This window comes from Simochromis diagramma, unplaced genomic scaffold (assembly GCF_900408965.1).
Source record: "Simochromis diagramma unplaced genomic scaffold, fSimDia1.1 OVJJ01000421.1, whole genome shotgun sequence".
Lineage (NCBI taxonomy): Eukaryota > Metazoa > Chordata > Actinopteri > Cichliformes > Cichlidae > Simochromis > Simochromis diagramma.
In genome coordinates this window covers 9,140,734-9,166,783 of record NW_024387250.1, presented here as the reverse complement: position 1 = coordinate 9,166,783, position 26,050 = coordinate 9,140,734, and the positions used below count along the sequence as shown (strand labels likewise).

General features: G+C 40.3%; 1 protein-coding gene across 29 annotated transcripts in view; it reads right to left on the bottom strand.

Annotated features, from left to right (window-relative positions):
* The window catches only part of LOC120714768 (ankyrin-3-like), a 116,589-nt gene that overhangs the window by 54,142 nt on the left and 36,397 nt on the right, over positions 1–26,050 (bottom strand). For 27 of the 29 annotated variants that reach the window (XR_005691508.1, XM_040001164.1, XM_040001155.1 and 24 more), the window contains 5 exons: positions 5,155–5,256; positions 4,787–4,885; positions 2,529–2,627; positions 1,854–1,952; positions 247–432 (listed from right to left, as the gene is read on the bottom strand). Coding sequence is in view for 28 of the 29 variants with exons in the window: in XM_040001164.1 (XP_039857098.1) it covers positions 247–432; positions 1,854–1,952; positions 2,529–2,627; positions 4,787–4,885; positions 5,155–5,256 (585 nt within the window). In the remaining variant the exon portion in view is untranslated. Of the gene's footprint in view, positions 1–246; positions 433–1,853; positions 1,953–2,528; positions 2,628–4,786; positions 4,886–5,154; positions 5,257–5,411; positions 11,846–26,050 lie in introns of those variants that run through there. The other 2 variants (XM_040001166.1, XM_040001175.1) reach the window with 2 other exon arrangements.

Here is a 26,050-nt window from a genome sequence, read left to right as displayed (position 1 = left end):
AACTCAAATCTTTTCAGAGATAAAACTGGCCAAAAAACAAACAGGAATGTACTTCTGCTTCTTTTCCGAAAGAAAGAGCATCAACAACAAATTCAAACAATAAAGAGAAAAGGCAGCAGGGAAAAAAAAGACAATCAAGAACACCAAAGAAATCAGTGTTAAAAACAAATAATCAAATAGGCAAAAAGAAAGCAACCAACTGATCATTCACTACCAAAGATGGGCTGCATCAGCGTTTTTGCTCACCTTGGACTCAACGTCTGCGTTGTGGTCGTTCTGCAGGAGCAGGGCCGCGGCCTTGGTGTCATCCTTGCGTGCGGCAATGTGCAGGGCAGGCAGGCGCACCTTGCCCTTTGTATCGTTCTCCAATAGCAGGGAGACCACCTGGTCATGGCCCTGCTGGAGGGCCACTGCCAGAGGGGTAAAGCCATCCTGCGAAGGAGGGGAAGAAATGAGTAACCAATGCTGGATGGCGTGGATGATGAGAGCAAATTAAACGCAGCTTATAAAAAGCAAAATGATTTTTAATAGTTTTATAGGCAATGATGAATCTAGGCTGCCCACATTATTTGAAGGTATTAATTATTATAATAAACAACTAGGTTAACTATGTCAATAACAGTGATGTGTTTTCATAAAAATATAGAGGCAGCTTGACCTAGAGGAGCATTTAGAATTAATTATAACTTCATATAATGTAGAAGTTACTGTACATTTCCAAACCACATCTCTGTGTAGGACACAAATGTACGTTACATAATAAGAGGATGTGGAGAAGACAGCTCACATCTTCGGTATTTCCCACTCACATTGCCCTTATGATACATAATTCAGCCAAAAGCTCTGCCATTTTATTTTACTGTGTTTTTGATACTGCATGTCTCAGTATGTGTGGGCAGAAGTGTGCGCACACACACACACACACACACACACACACACACACACACACACACACACACACACACACACACACACACACACACATATATATACATTTTTTTCCTGTCCTGATAAGCCTCTTTCAAGATGAGGGGTGACTCAGCCCAGCTGAACACTGATGGGAGATTATAGACTGACAGTGCAGTGCTCTCCATCGCCATCATCAAAATACTAAACGAGGGACTATTTAATTGGAAAAATTGGGTTTGAACCCTCCTGGGGGAAGTGCTAAGGCACTTCCTTTAATTTGTCACCAGCCTGTATATTACCATATATCATGTTTGAGTAGATACTGTGCATGCGTGCCCATAAATGTAAACTTGCAGACGACAGGGTACACTGGGTATTGTATCATCTGCGTATGTGCACGTGTGTTTGTGTGAACGTGCTGTGACTGGAAAGTGTACGTGTGTACGAGTTCCACAGACTAAGCAACGTTAATCAGAGCAGTAACAGCAGCTGTAGAGAGGAGGCAGGGAGCAGAGCAGACCTCATCAGTGACCCGCTCAAGGTCACTCTACCTCCTCCGTACACTACCAATCAATGAAGTTCTGCCTAGTCCCTCATAAAGAGATGAGGAGGGAGGAGAGGAGATGGGGCAGGCAGAGGAGAATAGGGGAAAGATAAGAGAGGGATCATGTGAGACAAAAAAGATGAGAAATAGACAGAAACAGGAAAGTGAAAAAGGACACAAAAAGATGAAGACACCGATGGAGACTGAGGCAAAATGGGGGGTGGAGGAAAAAGGGAGGAAGGGAAGGAAACAAAGGAGGAGAGGAGATGGAGGTGGTTAGTACAACAGATAAAAAAACCTTAGATATGACAGTGGCATAGAAAATGCATGGATACATACTGCAGAGAAATGGACACACATGTGAGCACAAGAAACACACACACACACACACGTACAGTACCTCAGTGGCGATACTCTGGCTGGCGCTGTTCTCCAGAAGGAACCGCACCACCTCCAGGTGATTCTCCTGGGCTGCCATGTACAGAGGAGTGAAGCCATTCTGCACACAACATGAACCAAAAGACACACAATCTTTTTCAAACATTACACAACAACAAATACATCAACCTTTACTGATGCTTACATAAGAAATGATTCCACGTTTCCTTGTATTTAGCCGTTTTAAACTTGGTTTAAACATAAAGTTTCATGTGACATCTCCTAACATGTCATAAATGATGACTATTATAGCAACTGATCACCTTTAAAGTGACATATACACACTGAGTATATCTTAACAAAACATGTTCCAGTGGTCTGAAGGTAAAGAGTTTTCCCTCTGCTTGCTTTTTTATTTTGGACATTATCAGAGAGAAAGAAGCTGGCTGAATATTTTCTCTCGCTTCGATCTAATAGAGTTAAATGTGAAATGCAAGGACAAGCAGTTTCCTGAAGAGGCAGAGGCCTAGTTGGCATTATGCCAGTTTCTGTCAGTGAGGATTTCTGCCTGTATGTCAGCGACTATCTGATATAGATCATCTCAACAACAGTGTAATTATACCTACCCTAAAGCCAGACCACCAAGACCTTGCTGTCATTTTGACATTGACTTGCAGGCATTTCGAGTATATCCCACCTGAGATTGTGCGTTGACATTGGCTCCATTAGTGACCAGCTCTTTGACGACTTCCGTTTGGCCAGCCAGCGACGCTATGTGCAGAGCAGTGTTTCCTTTCTGGATTACACGGAACAACCAAAGGAATGCGTGTTAAGCTCTGGCCCACCTGTCCCACTGTTTTGCTTGTGTGTATGTGTGCGTGTGTGAATGTGACTGATTGCCACTATGCTCTTCATATATCCACGTCAGTATCTATGTGCACCCGTGAATCCCCTTACACAGATCACATGCTTGTACTGCTGGCATTCCAGCTCTGGCATCCCCCTGCATGCAGTGCCAACAATGTGTCACCTCCTATCCTGCCGGTAAATAAAACTAGTGGAGAATTTTTAAGAACCTGTGCAGTTCCTTGTGAGGGCAGAGTCGACCCTCAGCCTGATTCATGGCCGCATGATCCTGATGCTAGTTGATCACAAGGTTCTTTTGCACAATAGCGATCAGTCACGTATAGCGCATACAGGAGCAGGGAAATCTGATAGCCATGGCTCCTAACAAACAGACAAGTTTCTTTTTGTTTATTACACCACCACTCAAAGCTGCCAAAGATGCCAAATTACAGTTATTTGCAAGCACTGCTGAATATAAAAATTAGTTTAATGGTTGAAACTCTGATTTCTTCTATTTCACTATGATTTTTTTTTGACAGATTTATAAAATATCTTTGTTTTGATACGCTGTTACTTTATTTTAATATTCATTTAGTCACCTTATTATTGTTGACAGGATAATTGTACTTATGTTTATACCTTTATTACCTTTTTTTACATGCTGTAATGGCCTTTTTTGGAGCATTTCAACTTGCTATACATCAAAATATAAGTAATTAGGCCATAGTAACAAAATAAATCACAAGAAATGCAGTAAAAGAAATTGAAAAGCTTCTTTCTACGCACTAGATATAGAAATGTCATAGCTATATCCATCAAAATTGTAAATGAAAAAAAAAGTTGCACAAATATATAGAGATATATTTATATATAGGGAGAAGAGATATTTATATATTCATATGTGTCTAACGAGACACAACATTAGTACAATACTACATGTTTGAGGCCAAACGTAGCCTTTATGAGTGGTAACACTTAAACAGCAGTGTTAAAGAAGTGCTGGCTGCATTATTTGCAGCTAACTGACAAGTTACATTATTCAGTTTTGCAAAAATACCAACTCCTGTGCTTGAAAAAATGTGCCAATGTTTTCACAGTGTACATTTGAGCACTGAAAACACACAGATAAAGGCAGGTGAAGATCTTGGCCTTATTTAAAAAAAATGATTAGAAAAATACTCCTTAAATTCCTTCATGCTGAGAACCCTCAAATATTTTTGGCTAAACAAACACTATGAATACCATTTTTAAAGACACATATTTAAGTTCATGTAATCCAGTGCAGCGATGCCACTACAGCTCAAAAGATCAGTTAGTGTATCACTGACTATTAATGAACACAGGACTTCTTGTTTAACTCTCCCACAGTGAGAGCAGCACTGTTGGAGGGGCTAATGAACAATAACTAGAATCAAACAGAGACGCTGTTGCTAAACAAGAATCCTCGATAGCGTTGCCTCCTCTGGCTGCTTAAAGAGGAAACTGATCGGCATTAGGATGCAAGCAGACACAGGCATATCAAACTAATCCTCGAGCATCCTCCAGGTCACAATACAGAAATATTTTAATTGGGAAGATTTTTTCCTTGATCTTGAATATTTTATTGTGTCTTATGTTTATGTCAGCACTAGACGTGTGGCCTGGGGCCCAGAGGCTGAGCCAGACCACTAAATGGCAGTAAAAGGCTTCAGGGGAGAAATATGGAAAACATTTTCAGTAGCTCTTCCTCTGAACTCCTTTTAGATCAGAATTGAGATGCGTTCATAGCAAAAACCTGTCTTATTAAAATATATGCATGTTTTTACAATACATAAAATAACACTACAACTGGTTTTACTTATCTAGATGTTTAATACATACAATTCTTGCAACACAATCTTTTGCTTCATTCTAGCACACATTCTATTATTTTTGTATGGCTAATTACCTTGTCTGCTTCCAGCAGTAGTCCCCATAGACGTCATTAAATATTGATCCAGTATCAAACACTAACAAAGGCTGCACACTTCGTCGTACTGATTCTGCATACTGTTTAATCCTACAGAGATGCCATGATCCGCGCTCGGTCCAAATATAGTCTTCCATTATACCTGATGGAGTTGGTCTTACCTTTGTGGCTGCGTCCACAGTGGCTCCGAGCTTCAGCAGCTCAGCAACAACCTCTACATGTCCCTCCTTGGAGGCCAGATGAAGAGCATTTAGACCATTCTAGGAAGGAAACGTTTATAGGAGTTAGGGGTCTTATGCATGATGAGATAATATGAGATTACGTTTGATTGTGCATGATACGTTGGCTAAAATCATCTATGTTTTATTTATGGTAAGATAGTGTTTATTAAGTTATACATGAATCTTGTAGTCCTCTTAAATTTAGCTTGGGAAGCATTGCAGTTTAATGTGTACCCTAACATGCTTCTTTAATTCTAAAATCGATGAGCATGCATAAGGACATGACAGTTTAAATGGTAAAAACTTACTTGATTGCAAATGTTAATCTCAACCCCAGACTTGAGGTAGTCAAGGACTTTTTCGAGGTTCCCTGCCCGGGCAGCTCGTAGGTAACTGGCATTGCTATCAGACTTAAGAGGAGGAGGAAACAAAGAGAGCGAAAGAGGGCACGAGAGGCAGATGAGAGAGAGAGCAAGAACAAAGAGAGACGAATTAAGCACTGTCTTGATTTAAACATAACACATCTTTAAGCCCACAGTAGAACAAAGCATGTGCATTACTGTACCAGGTAGAACTCTGTCATAATTTCTCAGACATCCAAAAACATCTTATCTTGGCAAAAAAAACAAAGCTAATATCCACAGATGCAATGTGTCCATTTTTACACCGCGAACAAAAAAAAAGTCTACTTGTGCTTCAAAGCGAGAAAACACAAACATTTCAAGAAGTAAATCCATGAGAAAGCCAACAGAGCCCAAGCATATCTTCCCGACAATTCACATCATCCTTCATCATCCATCAGATCCCACCGGAATGTTATTGCAGCTTTGTTAAATCCAAATGTCCATGATTCCCCAGTGAAAGAAGTTCAGTGACCGGGTGGTCATTACAGCTGCCACAGAGACCTCCTCTTTTCCTCTGAGATGTTTTCTGTCCACCAGCAAAGCAGTTATGACTCTACGTTGCCGTGCTATGAGAAGCAGAGCATCCGCTGTTCTGCTCAGCTGTCCTTTATTTCACTACAGAAATAGGGCTTTGCACACCAAAATATAATGATGAGGCAAGCATTTTTTTTTTTGCCCCATAACAAATGTGGTGAGCATGTGCGTGTAGAGAAGAAAAGAAAGGGAGGGAGCGAGATGGAAAGGAGGAAGAGAGAAGAAAGAAAAAGAGAAGGAGAAGGAGAAAGCTAAAAAAAAAAAAAAAAGAGAAAAGAAGAGACGAAGGTAGTTTCTTTTCTGTGTTCATGTTACCTCAGAGGACATTAGGTCTGACATAAAATGACACACAGCAAACTCTGCACATTTTGTCTCCCTTCTTCGCAGCAGCCTTGCAAAGAGCATTTTGTAAAACTCAGCACTGGTGCTGCTGAGAGCAGGAGGGAGAGATGCTGTGATATGCTGCTTCATAACAGGGGCACAAAACCAAATTCCCCTGATTTATCAAAAGCCCAGACTTGCTAAATTTAGCTTGCATCCAGAGACATGTAGGATAAACGCAGCAGGGCAATGGTACAAGCGGTTATCCAATGTTGTATTCTCTGCCTCCCCCTCCACTGTGCTTGTCCAGAAATAACTCTGACGAGCATAGAGGGATCTGACCCTTTGCCAAAATGTGAGGGAACAAGACACCAGTATTAGATTGTTCCACTAGTCTGTATAAAAGTTTGAGAGGAAAATATTTCTGTTTGTGCTCTTGCACACATGTGTGGACAAACAAATTAATGGCAAATGAGGCAGTGTTAACTGGAACCCGAGTCATTTCCTGATTACAAGATTACAAGAAACCATTAAGCTAAAACTTATATATCTGCAGCCACATCTAGAGATTTCTCCTTCCTTTTTCCATAGCCCCAACCCTCTGAGGAATGTGTGATAGCACTGAATCACTAATGATATTTCTGCTCTTGTGGCCTTGAGAAAAAGTCATGCGTGGTACCGAACCAGCATGATAAGTAAACAGCAAAAATGAGCCATGCACCGAGAACAATTAAAGAAAAATTCAGCTCTTAACTTTATCAAATGCATGTGCAGAGGTAATATTATAAATGTCTCAAAGGTCTAAAGAGGCATAATAAAAGCTTGAGATTCTTTCTTAAGACTGATGCTCTATCAGTGTGTGTGGCTGTGATTATCTTAGCATTACTTAGCATTAGCACTGCTGAATTGTACCGGGAAATAGGGCTGTGATACTGAAAGCCTTTAAACATCCAGTGCTATGCTCTGGATCTTCTTCAGAGAAATACCTCCAAATAGCTTTATAAACAACGTGATGCAATGTAAACAATCTCCACAGCAATTAACTTAAAATTAAGCATAACCTTTACTTAAAATTCAGCATAATACAGTGAGTAGGTCTTTTATGATAACCATGTGGCCCAGCCACAGTCAGCAGCCACCCTCTTTCTTGTCATCAGTTTTTATTTTCTGTCTTCTGTTAGGTCTACATTTCATTTGTTTTCAACCTTCTTTACAGTGAGAAGTGCTGGCTATGCAGGAATGGTGAGAAAATATTGATATTAAATATTAAAGGGGGGCTGTAAAAATAAAAAAAAAGCAACACCATGATGTCATTTCCCCTCCAAAAAACATCATACACATTTTTCCGCCGCAGAATTAAACACAGCATAAATTCAGGCAGGCCTTGAAGTCGAGCACATTCCACAATCCTGTAGATCATCTGACTTCAGTTCCAGATTACATCAACTTGCTCATCAGACACTCTTTTATGCATCCTATGGGCAGTTCTCATAGAGTTCATACTATTTAAGATGCTTTAAAGCTGCTCTTTGCAACTCACTTCCAACCCAACTCGTCCTTTCATGCTGTTTCTGTCTTAATCAGCGTCATGTCTATTATCACTATACACTTAAAGGGTGGCATGTCACATCACAAAGTGGAAATTACTGCACATGGAAATAATCTCGTTTTAACTATAGTGGTTCTGAACAATATCGAAGATGGGAAGGAAACATATAAAATGTTTCTTTGCCAAAACTTAAATGGGTATTGCCTTTTTATTGACTTCATGCTTCACTTACTGAAGTCTCTCCACATACTATAATATCTGTGCAGCATATGTTTGTGTTTCCCACCAACTAAGATGTTTCCTACTAACTGCCATGTGTCCTCACTGTGAAGCATGCTCTGCAATGTCTGACCCACGTATGAGCTCTTGAGTGCAACCAAATGCGTGACCGCTCTGAAACCCCCTGACATGGAAATGCAAAGGTCACACTGCTGTGGAAAGACAGCATGCACCAATACTGCTGCTTGATTTACACCATCAAATATTACCTAGGTCGAACATGATATCTAATGCAGCCTTTAGTCGTTTAATACAGATATTAAATGAGGGATGACTGGTTGGCAGCAGATGAGACAGAAAAAATATATAAACTTCATTACAGAAAAGTTACTTTATTAAGAGCTTTTACGTGTTTCTATGACAACTTGCATAGTCTTTTAAATATCACATGGTGCTCTTTGCTTCTCGCAACAGATTAAGTAGTCCACATCCATATCTACATTATTACTGATTTCCGTTTATCCCTTAATACAGTGACCAAAACGTCCAGCCCCACAGCCATCCCCATCTATGTCTAACATGAGGGATCTTGGAGTCTTTGTGAATGAAGTATTACACACGACTGGGTATGAGATTAGTAAGAGAAATATTATTAAGCCTCCACAGATCAGAGGTTCAAAGAAAATGGGGACCATTAAAGACTAGGTTAAGCCTGAAGGAAAGCATTAATCTCATATTAGATAGAAAGTAGAGGACGAGAGCGAAATCTGGCACACAAGTGCTAACGAAAAAAGCCTGAAATTATGCCATCACTCCAAATTAACATCTTAAAGAGTCAAAAATTGAGCTAACTTTCAGGTAAGATGCTATAAAAATGAGAATTAACCATATGGGTTAAAAATTAATAGAGCCCTGTTGCCACTGCCTGCAGATGCTCTTTAAAATGAAGAAAAAGAAATGTGAATAAAAAGCAGCTAGGCCTTTGTGCTGGCATTTGATGAACCAAAACGCATGTGTTTGATAACACTACAGCACCTGTTTCATAGAGTGGATACGCTCTTTGAAGAAGAACAAACCCTTAAAGGTTCAATCTGCCTCTTCAAAAAAGGGAAGCATGGGAACAAAGCACAATCCCTACTGAAATTTTGATAGTACAGATTTCAAATATCTAGTAAACATTCCCTGTTTTTGCTGACATGATATATAGTGTAGGCTGGTAACAATGCATGTGTGGTGTCAACAAATGCTACTCTCCCGCAATAAGCTTGGAAAATGAGAATCTACTCACAGCAACATTTTTGGATAAAGAAAAATAGATCTGTTTTCTTTTTTTGTTTTTCTTGGAGTTTTCTTTCCTTCCAAAGGCAAATCTGATATCCAGCTATTAGAATAAAATTAGCATTACAGTATGACACAAAAGGATGAAATTAAGTTCAATTCAATTCAATTTTATTTATATAGCGCCAAATCACAACAAAAGTCGCCTCAAGACGCTAGTAAAGGCATAACGGTCAGATTTTGGGTGGGTCACATCATTCACTTCTTGAATTTGAACTTCATGACCTGTTGCTGCTGCTGTTTGTTTTCATTTTTGCTGAATCTGTAATTGGCACCTTTTCGCTTCATGACATCAACGCAGTGATAGTCTATCTGGATAGAAGGTACTTAGTATAAAGAACTGATATCCTGTCTTTCCAGACTACAATGATGTCAGCTTGGCACTATATACCAAGCTCACAACAAAGCAGAAGCTCGCACACTGAGTGGAACAGCATTTATATAGCACTTTTCTAATCTTACTGACCATCCAAAGCACTTTAGACTACAAGCCACATTTAACCATGCATTCATATAGCGCTTTATTATATACACTTTAAATACCAGTCATCCGAAGTCAATTTAGAATCACTAATGAGCCTAACATGCATGTTTTTGGACTGTGGAGTCTAAAAACACGCATGTACCTGAAACAAACCCAAGTGGGCATGTGCAAATTCCACAAAGCAGGACCCCAGCTGTGCTTCAAATCAGGACCTTTCATAGCATGAGGTGACAGAACTAACCGCTGCACCACAGATAAAAACAATGTAGACACACACGCGTTGATGTCATCGCTGTAGGCGCTGTGTGAACTGAGGGAGCTTAGAAGAGGAGAGCCAGACCAGCAGCAGCTGTATTGTTTGATTTTATCCCCTGCTCTCCTGACAACACAAAACTCACAGAGCTCCACAACTCTACAAGCACAGAGCCAGGGGCATTGAGTAACAGGCCACATCTTCTATGAGTGCCAAAGAACCTCATCTCAGCAACCACAACATCCATTCCTCTCAGCTCTAAATAGTCAAACTTCCCAAATCCCCAGCCTTGCTTATTTCCCCATGGAAACTTGACTTCTTTCTTTTTCTCCATGCAAAATACAGAAAAGCTGCTGCTGATTAATCCATCATTTCACTGTCAACAAGCTCACACCAGAAAATCTTAATTAAACCTTTTAGAGACATGGATGTTAAGTGATAACATGATATCTATATGAAGAGATGTGACATTTTTTTAATCTTCTCTGATTTTAAATGTAAGAGTTGCATGTACCATCAGCCATCAGCACATGGCTGTAAATATTAAGCAGACAAGTGGTTCTAATAAAGCTTTTAGGCTAAGCGGCAGTGAGACACTGTGTGACTTAGAAAGCAAAAGAATGAATGAATGAATGAGCAAGTAACTAAAGTAAATCACTTTGGAAAAAATTCATTCATCCAGAGCGTTCAACAATGAAACAGCTTTACTGAGAATATTATCACACTACAGTAATTCAATAAAAGCTTCAGCTGAACTCACATATTTACTTACCTACATTTTGGATGTGTACAATTTGTATGGGCAAATATCAGTCCAGTCAAAAACATGATCTAGTATTGCCATGCAGGATCAAACAATCACAGAGTCACTTCAAGCTCTGTTCATCAAGATCAGCTGACTTTCCATGTTCATACGCAGCCACAGCCTAGTACAAATGAATGACATGAGACCAGCACCATTCTAATGGTTCACAAAATGGTTCTAAATTCACAATATTAACCTCTGAGTGAGTCAATAAACAAAACCGCAAAATAAATCAAATTAATCCAGGCAGAAATTCTAGCACTACTCACTTGGGTTAGGAAGACAGCACCCTCCTCCACCGCCATGATCACTTTATTTCCCTCTTTCTCTCTCTCCTCAGAATGACAAGCAGTGAAACCTGAGCTCAGAGTGGCCAACCAGCCAAGCAGTCATTTGCTAAGTCAGTCCGTTAGTTAGTCCTGCCCTTATCTCAGCCTCCTGACCATCCATCCTATCCACTCAGAGGAAAGAGCAAGGTGCAACTTGTTCAGTTAACAAAGGATTTTTTTTTTTTAAACTAAGAAGTGCTAGCATAGGAGTAATTGGAGGCAGCACCTTCTTCTGCCTGGTTGATGCCCCACACACCAGACAAAGGGATGGAGGGAAGCTGAAGAAGTATTGCAGAGGGTAAAGGAAATTGATGTCAGGAGGAAAAACTAGAGAGGAGGTCTACACAGCACTGCTGTAGCGAGTAAACAAAGCACTGAACATCTCGTAGTCTTTCACGCTGCAGAAAGGACACATGCCAAATCCCCTCTGCTGCCTCTCTCCCTCCCTGTCCCCTCTCTGTGTCTTTTTTATCAAATGTCAACAAGAGTAAATCCCTGCTGCCTCACAGAAGCTGGCCCCTGCCCCAGAAAGCACCTTCAAATCAGGGAGTGTGCAGGAAGAGCACCCTGACTTACCATAATAGCTGAGGCTTCTCCCTCCCTCTCTGCCTCCTTCCTTTTCTTTCTCACCTTCATTTACTCTCAGGGTAGGTAGGTGGGGGTTGCTACCGTTATCTTGATATCCAAGGTTGGGTAGTCAATGACGGACATGGGCCAAACTGAAAATAGCAGCTGAAACAAATACTTTCGCTAAAATGCCACCCCCCCCTCAACCCCTCTTGTTATCCCACCCACTCGCCCTCTTTCCCTCCCACTCATTCTCTCTGGTTCACTCTCCCTGCCTCACACAGGGTCTGCCAGCACACGGCTTTTTATTGTCATCCTGCTTATCAGCTATTTTCCCCTAACAAAAGACCAGTTTGAGTGTTGTGAGTTAATGTCCCGGCTGGGGCGGCTCTACCTAGTTGTGTAAAATGAGCCAGGGGGATCTGAGAACATGGGAGCTAGCAGCAGTGAGACTTTGCGTGCCTACTGGGGGTGGTTTATGGGGTTTATAATTCCAATAACAACAGACAACAACAACAATAACACCACACACTATCCTAGGGGCAGGTGGATCCGAGGGGCACCCCCAACGGTCAATGGGGATATTTTAACAGAGGATTAGGGGCTTTTCCGTCAGTATTAGGGACACCCTCTGTCTCTCCACCTCTCAACCCTCAGCAGGCACGCCCCACTTCTCCTCGCAGATTCTGCTGGATAATCCCCCCACACAGTAAGACAGCAACCAAGTGAACTCACTGCTCTACATGAAGAGCTGGATCTGATCACTATCTGTATGAGCAAGTTAAGCATAACATCCAGCATAACTAGTGAGGTGTATATTTTATCCAGGATTATTGCACCTGTGGGTGGCATGCAATCTGATCATTCATCTTCCAAGACCACCCGCTGCTGTTATGCTTTCACATAGCTTTCAGTTGCATGTTTATAAAGCTAAAAGATTGGTCCATTGCTCCAACTGCACATTTGCAGTCGATAAAGCAGAAAGACAATGTGATAATAGCCATTATAACACTACATATCAACATGTATCTTTTTAATGTCAACAAACAGCATGAAAAGACCCCAAAACACCATTGATTAGGTGGTTTTTATCTCTCTCTCTCTTTTTCTTCTTAGCCCTTTTGTCCCATTTCCTGTGCAACACTGTGCACTGTAGCCCCGAACCTCTCACTGACACTACCTGATACAGCTGTACGTGAAAATGCAAATGTCTAGATCAGTCAGATTGGACATTAAACTAACTTCACTCTGCCAGCTCCTTGGTATAAAATCCAACTGCACCCATGTGGGAATAACGCAGGGAAATGTCCAGGAAATTCACAGTGAGTGGGCATCTTGTGTCATCCCTCATATAGATAAAATAGAGTATTTCCTTTAATGAGAATGAAGCTTCTTTTGTGTATATAGTAAAGAAAGAAAATCATCAAATAAAAAAAAATTAAAGTGGGAATGCAGGGCCATGGCATGGGGAAAATGAGATACACAACCGGTTAACTACACAGGAAACGAAGGGCGAAAGGACCGTGGTTATAGAAATTTAAAGTGCTTTGAGATCAGTGCTGTTGTTAAAAGATGCTATAAAAGTAAAATAAACACATCTGAACTGAAGCTCAAAAGTAAAACAAAATAACGTTTTTATGCTTTTAGAAAATCCAGCATGAGCATAAAACCCCCCCAAAATACATATTACTAATACTATTTTCAGTGGAAGATAATCTAATCCAAAGATTATCTAAATAAATACTGTGGTTAAATGCCAGCATATGGAAAATCCCTAATACGTTGCATGTAATATTTTGACAATAAATTGTTATTTTCTTACTCTCCTGGCAGCAGAGAGTATCACAGACACTGATGTAAACACAGACAGAATAGTCAGTCACATGCACTCCATCTCTCAGCAAAGGCCAGTGCATTCTGTTACTATTCCGGATGAATAACACCACTGCATTCTGGGTATTTTCCAGCTCTATAAACTGCCAGACGACAGATAAAGAGAGTTGGGGACAATCAGCGGGAGTCAGGGAAATTTAAATGCAGAGAGAGAGAGAGGGAGACTAGTGCACGTGAGAAGTGGCAGAGGGAGTGACAGATGCTCTGGACCAGAAGTGGCGAGCTGAACATGTGATTGGTGGATCACAGGTCCCTTCACAGTAACGCTGCAATAAGCAGCCTTCCTTGGAAAAGGCATGGTTACCATGGTTACGGGGGAGGTCACAACAGAAGGGGAAGAGAGTCGGGCCTACTTATGGAAAATTATCTTTTCTGGCACTCACGACTGGTAGCGGCTGCCAGCAATCACAGCCACTGGTTTAGTCCTGGTTTAGTATTTTACTTGGAAAAAAACAAACTATATATAATATATATATATATATCTATCTATATATATATATATATATATATATATATATATATATTTAATATTCTGGTGGCATTTGTGTGGTATTTTAGTGTGTGTTATTTTAAATCGTATTCTTTGAAATAAAAAATAAAATAAATTAATTGCAAGAAACAGAGAACCAATATGTCTTCCACCATTTATTCACCTTCACACACACACATAGTGACGTCAGGGTTTTTCCTTGTATAGTGCAGAACCATACGTCACGGCAAAAAAAGGATGATCAGAATTTATTTTATTTGCTTTATTTTAATTTAAATTCACAGTATTGTTAATCTGTAAATTTTTCAACCTTTCTTTCACTTACTTAAAATCTAAACAGGACGTAAACACGTTACTTTAATCAGAGATAAAAGTTTTGGGAGGAAAAATATTCTGCTACCCTGCAGTAATAACATGGCAGTGCATTTTCTGAAAATCCAATTGACAAACTATTTTCAAATAAAATTACCAGCATGATACACAGCTCAGCACACTGTACTCGAACAGTTCTTGGAGGTTTTTGTCGTACTAGAAAATAAACGTCTTTGCAAATTGTTGCCCAGCTTTCCTTTCCAGTTTACAAACACTTACGAGAACTGAGCTACCTCACAGAGGCTATAAAATATCACACTTTCATTATTCCAGGGTGTATGCTTAAAAGTCTTTTGAAAATTTACATCTCACACACCCCCACAAGCACACACACGCGCACATACACAGATATTTAATGCTCCTGCTGCGTGAAGCGTGCTCAAGGGCACAGCTCCCCTGTGTCACCTGGGACATGAAACCATTAGGGAGGGAGGTTAGGAGGGGAAGTGAGGGAGAAAGCTGGGAAGGCAGCAAGGAGGGGGAGAAAGGAGAGTAGGAGAAGGAAAGGAGAACATGGAAAGTAGGTGAACCACTCAATAAGTAAGCTTCAACTACAACTATGCAGCGTGGCTAATATAATCTAGCTTTTAAAAACTAGTACAGACCGGAGTAAATCATCTTAAAAATATCTGATTAATACATTTAATATTTGACTTAATACATTTTATAATCAAGTTTCAGTATTTCCTTTGATTCTGCTGCAGCCGTGTGTAGGTAATTAAAACATTTCTATCACCTATTATCATGTTACTGTTAGTACTACTGTTGCACATGACATGAAATGTCCTGTCTCCCTGCTGTCTAGAGCCAGTAACGCTGACACTGACATGGGTGACATCATAATGTCGCATTGGATTTCACCTGTATAGCTAAATCTACACACAAGTGCACCATACTCGATCGATAGCTGTCGCGCCAAAAAGTCATCCTAAAACAGGCTCCAGAAGATCGATTTGTCACACGGTGCTGCGCACAGGCACGAGGAGAAAACAGACTTTGGGCGGATAAAAAGTCACAAAGTAGGGAGATAAGGATAGGGCTCTGGGCTAAAAGGGCAAAGAAAATTAAACAACATATCAGAGTCTGGCTTTAATTCAGAGACAACTCCTCTTTTTCCCTCAGCTCACCATCTCTAACCTCAGTGTGACCTGCAGAAGACTCTGCTGAGCAGTCAAACACTGGACTCTGGTGGGCAGTCTCCTGCATGACAACTGTGCAAAGAATCGCAAACCTCACTGTGGAATTAGCTAAGCATCGTCAACACCAACAGTGTTTTGGTGGATAGAATACACATCCAGAAGAAAGACAAGTTAAAATGTCGAAATGCATTCGTAAATTCATTTAGATTCCTTGTTTGTGTTGTTCAGTTAGACAACAATGCATCAGTCAGAGATTTTGTTTGGAGTGAACTGTGACAAGATGCTTCCCCATTGATACACTATTCTGGCGTTGAGAAATGTTTTTAACCAGGAATTAGAAGTCTCGAGCTTTGCAGCACTGCGCAGATTTAGACCCAAGACCTCCTTACTCTGAGGTAAGGCTGCTACTAACCACTGAGTGATTTTGCTGCTCACAAGGACTAATGATTTTTGGACTCATCACTGCATGTTTTCAACATGTTAATTTCAATAACCTATCATGTGCACTTGGTGAGAAGTGAAGCAATTTGAAAGAAACAATAAACCCATAACCACTTTAACAGACCTTTTGTGTTTAAAAAGGGGCAGTCCTCTACAGTCACATTTTCATGTGAGTGAGTTTCCTTTCTTTGTGACATAAAAATGTGACATAAAAATGCAAATGACTAACCGGTAGATGGACTGTAATGAGTGTAAGACCCAGTCCTGGCTGAACAGCAGGTAATGAGCTGTGGGAGCTGAAACTGCAATAACTTTTATAGTGTGTGCGTCTGTGTGTGTCTTTATATGGACTAGAGAAAAAGGTACATGTGACTTATAAATAAATACATTTGAAAGTGTGTGTGGGGGTAACACATGAAAGAAGCTCGGCTGTAAAAGACCTGAAAAAGACAAAAGCTTACAGTCCTAAATGTGATGACTCACAAAATGCTCAAAAAGAAAGATCTGAGGAGAAAATGTAAATGGGAAACATGCATATATAAAATTGAGCAGCCTGAACTGACATGATTAGTCTGAATAGAGAATTGGCTTTTTTTCCCTCTGTGTCAGTTTAAGCTACTACCAATGATCTGGAGGAAAAGGAAGATGAACAGAGGCTCATGATCTCACTTCATCAACTGCACACATCATTAGTGAAAATCTTTACTCCCTTGCTTCACTGAGCTTCCTCAATTTCATTCTTGAGGTCAAAAAGGGAATGAGCTTCTTTGGTTTACAATCCTAGCCTTAGTATGTAAGCAGCAAGCTAACTATAGCATATATGCACCTTGTAAATTCCACATTAGCTCAACTAGCCCAGCACCACAGCTCTGCTACAATAACTGAAAGTACTCTGGATAGAGTCAGACACTAAATGCCCATCTGGCATCTAGTCCTAAATTTAACAGGACATGGTGAAACTGAAGTCAAGATGGCATTCAGAGTTATGTAATCAAGTTTTAAGGTAGTATGATTTGTTGCCAGTTTTTTTGTGCATTTATCTTTCCAACATCCTGTTTGTTTAAAGCCTCTGACTTTTTAGAAAACGCTTTAGGCCTTTAATGTTTCTTTGTCTCAGTCTTCATGGGTTATAATGTTCAAGTGGTCTTCAAAAACATTGGAACTAGCTGATCTTGTTAACAAATTGAAGTACTATAGGTAAGTATGAAAAATATCTTTGTTTTCGTGTGCAGCCAGTGTGTCTCTGTATAAGATGTATTTATGTTATACGTCTCCAAGGCCCCTGCAGAAGACCAAGAGGGTCTTTCCAAGGCTTTAAATAGGAAAAGAGGAAAAGCCAAGTATAAAAACTCCCCATCCCCATTATCACAAATGGCTATGATGGCTGAGAAAGATCAATAAGATGTGAATTGTCCATCACTGAGCAAAATGCACAGCTGGTATGTTAACGTGTACTCATTTGCATGGTAAACCTTTTGCATAACTTTTATCATTTAAAATTTTTTTCTTGCTCATTTTCTTGCTTCCACTGTGGCAAACAGCTGTTATTTCAAAGTCAAATAATACAGCGTGTAAAAAAAGGGGGGTACGATCTGATGCAGGACACACTTAGTCAAGATGTCTTTGAACTAAAAAAAACCCGGCAGAGCAAATTCAGAAATCCCCCTGATAAATTATTAAAGTCTTAGAGTCTGGAAGATGGAATACAAACACGTGCCAGTCAAAAAGTATGCTACAGTCCTCCAGCTAAACATTTACCACATTAAAGAGCCACAGAAGAAAATCATGCGTTCATTGTCTGACACTGAGGTACAACAAAATCTGCTGTTATCTATAAAACAGGAAGAATAAAAAGTCCTGCTTTTTCCCCTGTCGGTGCAGGGCTGAAAAAAAACAGAGTGCTGTACCTGTTTTTGCCTGATCTTTGGCAGACAGAGAGCACCAGACGAGAACAGACTATGAGCCATCTGTCCCCTCTGAGCCCCCCCAGTCTCCACACAGTGCGCACACAAACAAGCATGCAGTTAGACAGTCGCACATGTGCAAACAAGCACTTAAACTAAACACATACACGAGCATGAATTGCTCAGTAGAAATTGTCAAAATTACGGGACTATAATCTAATTGTCCATGATCGCCCCTTTGACACGAGGCCAAGGATTTCTGATCGAGGAGAAGAGGAAAGAAACAAAGTGATGTGAAAAAATATGAGCGTGAACATGGATTTACACTGGATTTGCCCATCATCCTGCTCACCAATACAACTGATTATCCTTCATTTATACCTTTTAAATATCTACTCTTTTCTGCAAATACAGAAGCTGTAACACATTCTGTTTCTTACACTGGAGTAATATCCTGGCATTTCTTTCTGGCAAACAGAAGGCTATTAGGTGCTGAAACAGCCAGCTGCCCCTCAGGCAACACAAAGTAATAGGCTGTTGAATGGTAAGGCCCAAATCCTTAATAGCAGTGCTCCCTGAACATGGCAACAAGACAGGCAATGTGAGTGTGTTGTGTAGAGAAATTCACCTGTGTTTTGTTACCCTGAAGTGGTCCATTTCTCAAAGGACACACTAATACACAGAAACGTCTTGATTTCTTTAAGAGCAAAAAGCATTTTAAACAATTTGCACACTCTAAATTATATTTAGTTTTATTTAAAACTCATCACAATAATAGTAAAGGCTAATCCTGGAAACCAAAAGACATGTAAAGGCTTCGACAAGTGGGCCGAGCGCTGGAATGGCAATCCAAGCGTCTCTGCATAGAGCAACTGATTTAAATTAATAACACCAGCAGATGTCAGTGCACACAAACAATGCCATGTAAAGACATATCATGTGACCTTCAAAAAAAACCCCAAAATGTAAAATCTCTCTCTCTGATGCTGTCTGCTATTTAATGCTGTATATGCTTATGAGCAGAGTCTCTAACATCTGTGCTGTTTAGCACGGGACATTCGATGCATTTCAGCATCTCAGAGTTCCTAAACTCACATTTATTCAGTCTATTAAATAAGACTGGCTTTAGATCAGTTATGTCCAACCTGATTCTATACAACATCCAAAACATAGTTCACCGTCAGAGCAAGCTAGAAGTGGAACAGTGGTAAATTATACTAAATTAAATATCTAATCAACTGGCACAGCATCGATTTTGGAACAAGCTCTGAACTAAACTACCATACTGATCTTGGGCCCTCAGAGGATTAAAATGTGTATGAAAATTGTAATTCTGATGAGTAATATAATGTTGTATATTTCCATTATATGTGGTTAGACACATGGATTGTACTACGTACTAAGTACTGCCAAGCTTTGCATTTTTTCAGATATTAGAATACCAAATACACAAGAAAGACATAAATAAAAAAGTGTAAAAGTGTTGTGGTTTTCTGGGAGTGTATGTGCCAGACTATTTTATGGCACGTAAACTCCTGGATTATTTCTTTAAATCCACAAAAATGAGTCTAATATGTGTGTTAGAATTTGATGATATAGCCAGTTGTGGTCTGCGTGTCTCAGTGTAACTGTCAGAATGGGTAAAAGAAAAGCAACCAGTAAATGTCTGTTGGCAGTTAGAACACAAGCTATTGTCCTGCACAGCAGACATTTTTTTTATTGTGGGTGGCAGCACTTTTACTTTAGACCAGCATCAGTCCTGTAGCACTAAATCTGTGAGTGACATCCATTCCCTGCCCCCCGCATATGGGTGTGTTAGCTGACCCTCTGTGACCCCGTGTGTCCACTCATCTATCACACGGATAGCCAGAACTCAGTGCTCATCAAGGCTGCAGCCTAGGTACACATACATAAACAACACTTAGAGACACACACACACACACAGCTTTTTGACTACTATGGTGTATATACACATGCTCCTGCAGGTACCGCCAAGGTCACAGCTGAGCAGAGAGACTAATGACCTATAATAAGACATAACCTTGACTGATAGGGACAGTCAGCATTGCTGTAGCAGCCAACAGAGCAGTATACACGTTCACTCTTACTCTCTCTACAACACACGCACACACACATGCACACACACACACAGAGTGAGTCGAGAGTCCTCCTGCTCTCTGCAACATCGTTCTGTCCCTGGTGGATTCAGATCTGCTATGCTTAATTTTACTTCATTTTTTTCAGCACCCTTGTCTTATCTCTCCTTTTGTACTGTTTCTGTTTTATAATCTGTTAACTCAGGCTAGCAGAGATGTCCTGTTCTTGTCCAGAAAAAAAAAGTTTAATAACTCTGAAAGTGTCCAGAGCATCAGTATCTGTGGATTTGATTCAAGTCTTAAAAAAGCTCAACTTTCCACATTGTTCTTAATCAACAAAAACAAAACCATTCCATGTCAGGAAACAACACAAAATAAACAAAGCAACTTAAAAAAAACCCTTAAGATTTCACACAACTGCAAGTACTACTACCCTGACAGAACATCACAAACTGGCTCTAACTAGAGAGAGACGTTGGTGTGCAAAACTAAGCAGCAGGTAAAGTACATCAAAGTCTTGAGGTAGAGAAACAGACACCTCACAGGTGCCTATCTGGCAGCTTGATTACAAATGGTACCCAAAAAACACCAGTTTCAACATCAGCAGTGGAGAGGCAGCTGAGGATGTTGGATATCTGGGCTGAGTTACAAACACAAACACAAACCTGAGATTGTGAAACTGGCCAATAAAAGGAAAAGAAACAAATTTGAAGTGTTTCAAACAAGCTGAAATACTAAACTTCCATTTGCGAGCGTTTACGTAAGTAACTGAGGTTATTTCAGTTAAGGATATGTTTGCAACTCCCTACATGTTGGTTGACTGTTTGGACTCCTTAATCCATTCCTAGAGTTGTAGCAGACAAATTGATGTTCATTAGGTTAAGTGTCGTACGTGCTCCTATGAGGAGAATGCAACTGAGCAGTCTCCACCCATAACTCAGCTCACTATGAAGTGTCTCCTCTTTGTAACATCAATCAGCAGTTCTCAAACAAACAGAAGGTATTGCTAATTCTATAAACTGACCCACATACATATACACATGGGAAAAAAAATAGAATACACACAAAAAAAATCCATATTTTTAAAAACTGAGATGCATAAACATGCTTCTCTACTCTTCACCAATTCAATCATCCATTTGCGGGACAGCTTCCCGCCGCACCAATTGTAAAATGGCCTGCGCCTGACTCATAACATTATTAGAGTCACGGTGAGATTGAATCAAAGTGTTTAATCTTAATTCTGCCAAAACGTAATGTGATGACAGACTCTGCGCAGCTGTTTTACTCTTTACTAGTTTACTGTCAACAGACTAATCAATAACAGCTAAAAGAGCTTTAAATCAAATTTAAATCAACACGTTGTAGGATATAATCAAGTTGGGCTTAAAAATTACACGTTTCACATGCTGACCCTTTAAGAGGAAGAACAAGCACAGCTTTTTTCCTGTTGTTCTCTAGACTGTGTCATTCCTGCTTAGTTCCAACACTTCTTATAATTGGTCACTTCAGCAACTTGTGTGTGAATGTGTGTGAATGTGTGTGTATGTGTGCGTGCCCTTCTTCAGCTGAGGCGGACATTTGGGCATCAAGAGGGAAGGTCCCAAAAAAAAGTTAAAAGTGCACTGTAGGTGTCGAGATGGCTGACACACAGCTGACAGCATCCCAGTCAGCAACACACACACACACACACACAAATGCACAGGGTGACAGCAACCTAGTCAGCAGCACCACTAACAGCAACCTGACGCGTACTGCTCCGTCTCAGTGTATCAGATCAAGCCTTCAGTCTGTCAGATAGCAAACTGCAATTATATAAACAGGACAATGATTTAGCACTTCCCTTTTTCAAATTCTGAGATATATGATTCCTTAAAATAACCTGTGGATATTTTTTATAGTTGATTAATCTGTTGATTAGGTTTTGATGAACTGAACAATCATTCTTGATATATAAATCACCAGAAGAATGATCATGCTCCTCCATGCTGACCGAAGTTATGACTAATTGCACCTCATCGGGTGTAGCCTTTAAGCCCAGACAACACAAAAAGAGCTTCGCACTGCCACTGCAAGAAGTGTTGCAGAGGGGCAGAACACCTCCCGCCTTAAAATGGTTCCTCGAGGAGCCCTAAATAAATTTAGAAAAGGCCCCTCTAGAGTCTCTTCTAGTGCTTCATCTCCCTCACCTAAAAAACGAATGTGGAAATCAAGAAAAAAAAAGTGTGGCATGCAGCAGCTGCAAATCAAGTTACTTCAAAAGTCCAATGTGAATGTGACCAACTGAAGCAAAAGGAAACCTTACAAACAAGCTTGAGCCACCAAAGTACAGCATACACAGTCTGACAGCAAATATCTGACCTTTCTGCTTAACTTACTGGTTTAGAACAACAGTGATGGCAGGATGATGAAAGTTCACAGTTGAAGTTGTACTTTCAGAATAACAATAGGGGTACTTTATTAATTCCAGATGAAATTATATTGTCATAGTAACTAACTAAATGAAATTAAATAATACAGTATATTAAAAAGTTATAAAATATAACAAAATATTTCTAATAAAAACAAAAAGTTCTACATATAAATGCCCCAGTACGTTTGTTCTAAAACAGTAACAATGTGACAAAGCTCTGGGTAATGCTTTTCACTGTCCTTCAGGTAGGAGACTACTGGGTGGGCTCACAGATGACACACAGTGCATACAGAACTTGGGTTGTCTGTGACTCAAGCTGCATTTGAAATAACACCCAGAAACACAACCAAAAATATCTGATGTGAGACTGTCAACGCGGCAATACACATCATCAAGGGAGATTGCTAGAAGTTGCTGTAGGGCTGATCTATTTTCAACACGCAGGGTGTTTGTGAAAGGAGCTGTAGTGAAACGAAGGAGAAAGGACCACCAGCAGAGGAGGAAGAAGAGGGTGAGAGTTAAAATAACATGCTAGCTGTGCAATCGGAAATTGTAAAGCAAACTGATTTCAAACGCGGTGAATTCGAGACACTGCATTGACTCAGTTATGTCTGGAATAGGGCGGCTCACGTGTTGGTAATGAAATGATTGCATGAGGTGAAAGGTGATACAACAGAGATGAAGTTCCATCGTCATCATCAGTTCAAGAACAGTCTTCATTACCGCTTTAGGTTTAACATCTCTTTCAGGTTGGAGCTGAGTTATTTTCATTACTACAACACTTATGGAATATTTTCTTGATAACTTGATAAACTGTATAAGATGACAGACATGGGGGACCACTTGTCCTAAACACAATTCAATTTAGTTTAAGAAAAAGGGAATTAAATCACCCATAAATACTGACATTTGTGAATCTATAACCATGGATTCTTTTTTATAGGTTAGTAATTTATTACTGCTCTTGTTTCAATGTTCTACTCTTCTCATTTCCTGTGTTTTAGCCCTGGCTCTACAGTGTTAACGGCAGATCTGTAGTAGGCTGATGGATTTGAAAGACACACAGAGACAGAGCACAGCATCAGTCCTGGAGACACACAAGTAAATCTACATCACAACGTGTACAGACAATGCCCCTTGGAGCACCAATTTTCTAACTATCCTAGTAAAACACCATTTAAGGCAGCATACTAATTCTTTCAAAGGGCCTTTAAAAACAGGGATGTGTAAAGTCCATATAATAATTTTAAATAAAGGACTTTTGTGATGCTCAAGCTGATCTTAAATGTAAGCCCACTTTAATAAAAGCTATAAACTAGAATATGCCCTCCTGCTCTATAACTATAATGTACTACACCTTAAAAGATAAGTCCAAAGCAAATCCTATTGTAAATATTGAAAGTTAATTTTTTAAACATTTATGAATGACTTAAACGTATAATTTATGAGAATATAGTCCCGCAATGATGACCAATATGTTAGCTCAGATAGGAGGTCATAACAGAGCCAGACTTTTTTGCTTACAACTGCCACCCAGGCATTGATTCCCTTCTCTGGTTACCTACAGGAACAACCAGGGAAAGGACGAGAAGGGAGGACAGGAGGACAGAGAAAAAATATGAAAGAGAGGGGAAAAAAATCAGTAGACTCTGGGCTTGAAATTGAGGACATTTGGGGGAGGGCGAGCACAAATATAGGCATGATATGAATCCACTCTTTTTGTGATCTGTTCCAGCCACATCCTTGAATTTCAGACATAGTACAACTGGGTACAACTTGGATTCTGTGTAACCTTCTCTGACCTTTCTAAAGCTGTCGTTTAGGTATTCTATGGCAAAATCCAGTGCTTTTATTAGTTAGAATTTGTGCTGCCTTAGTCATCTTTCAGAGCAGATAGTCTTCGTGGGGATGATAAATCACATATCCAATCTGCAATATGCTGGGAGTCTTCACTGATAACAGAGTGCAAACATGTTTGGCAAAGCTGCCTGTGAATAATTCACTATCAAAATTAAGTAGACAGAATGCTTTGCCTCTATCCTGGCTGTGCACACAACTGTTAATAAAAACATGCAGCCAAAGACTTCTGTGTGTGTTTATGTGTAATGCTCCCTGTCTAAAGGTCTGTTTTTCCAGTGATCTGGCACATAACCAGTAAAAGAATACCAATCCCACCTTGGAGCTACAATGAACCTTTTCCCACCAGCTGTCATTATGCTGGATTACAATTTGCACAAGGTTGTTTTAAAAAGATACACTACTAACCAAGAGATGACAAAAGTGATCATTTAACTGCTTCTTTTATATCTCACTATACTGCACAGTACACTCGAGACCACATACACTGTGTGAAAATTCAGAATCCCCATGCTAAGATCACACTGCAACCTTTTCACACTAAATTACCTGATTTAAGGTGGAATGGAGTCTTTCCCTCAGCGCTAAAAGTACACAAAAATGCTGAGTATATACTGTGACAAAGTGGTTTTAAGAGCCAGTGTTGAAGTTGAGTCTCTTAGTTAGACATCGCAGGACTGTTTTACTGTTCTACAGAGGGCAATATTACACATTTCAAAGAAGAAATACAGCACACCACCACCAGAGCAGCTTAGGTATGTACAGCAAAATCAGCTTGCTAAAACAATTCAATCAGTGAGGTTGGAGCTTGTTCAGAAAGTAGGCTGCATGCATGTTTGGGAGTTGGAATGGGTGGAGGGGATAGGGGTGGGGTGGATATTTTTTCACTAATCATGAATCAAGGCGTTTTTCTGTTCCCAAAGGGACCCTTGATACACCCCTAACCTCCTGCTTTCCCTTTTTACCCCTACCCCCTTTTCTCTTTTTCTCCCTCTCTCCCTACTCCATGTGAGAGAGCTAACTGTGTGGAGGTGTGATTACCATCGATCTGTCCTAACACAGCCCATTTCCTCCAGCCAGGACCACATGCTTCTGTCCTTGGCCAGGTGCAGATGTTTTTAGGGGTAGAAAATGTAAAAAGACTGGGTGACGCATCCAGGACTATTGATAAGATATGAGATTAGGGTATTAATTAGGGTAGCCTTTTCTTTGTGTGTGTGTGTGTGTGTGTGTGTGTGTGTGTGTGGGGGGGGGGGGTTCTCAGTATTATCTCTGCTGAGCTTGGCTTGACTCATAAAATCAAGCCAGACAACAAAAGTGATGGTCGCATGATTCCAGTTATCTCTGCATGTTATGGTGGAGTGGCAGGTGGTTAAGTAGAGGACAGGGGAACAGGGTGGTGGTGCAGGTGGGGGCGAGCAAATGAAAGTAATTATCAAGCCATACAGGCGTGAGTCCCAAGGGTAAATAGCGTTTGTGTGAGTGTGCGTGTGTGGGTGTTTGCAAGACATGTAGGAAATCTAGACAGCACTACGGGTAAGCTTTATCAGCGAATGTATGAGGAGCACCTGCTATACATGCACAAACGCACACATGACACACCATTTGGCGCATTTAAGAGCTGATGGAGGAGGTCTGGCACTGACGCACAGCAGGGGTTTAATAAGTGTGATGTTGTAAGAGTGGGGGCGTCATTTCTTTCCCTCTTCCCCCTCTTCGACTCACACACACTCATGCACAATAGTGCTTCAGTGAACAGTAAGCTGCAAGTGACCCCGAGACAGACATATACATCA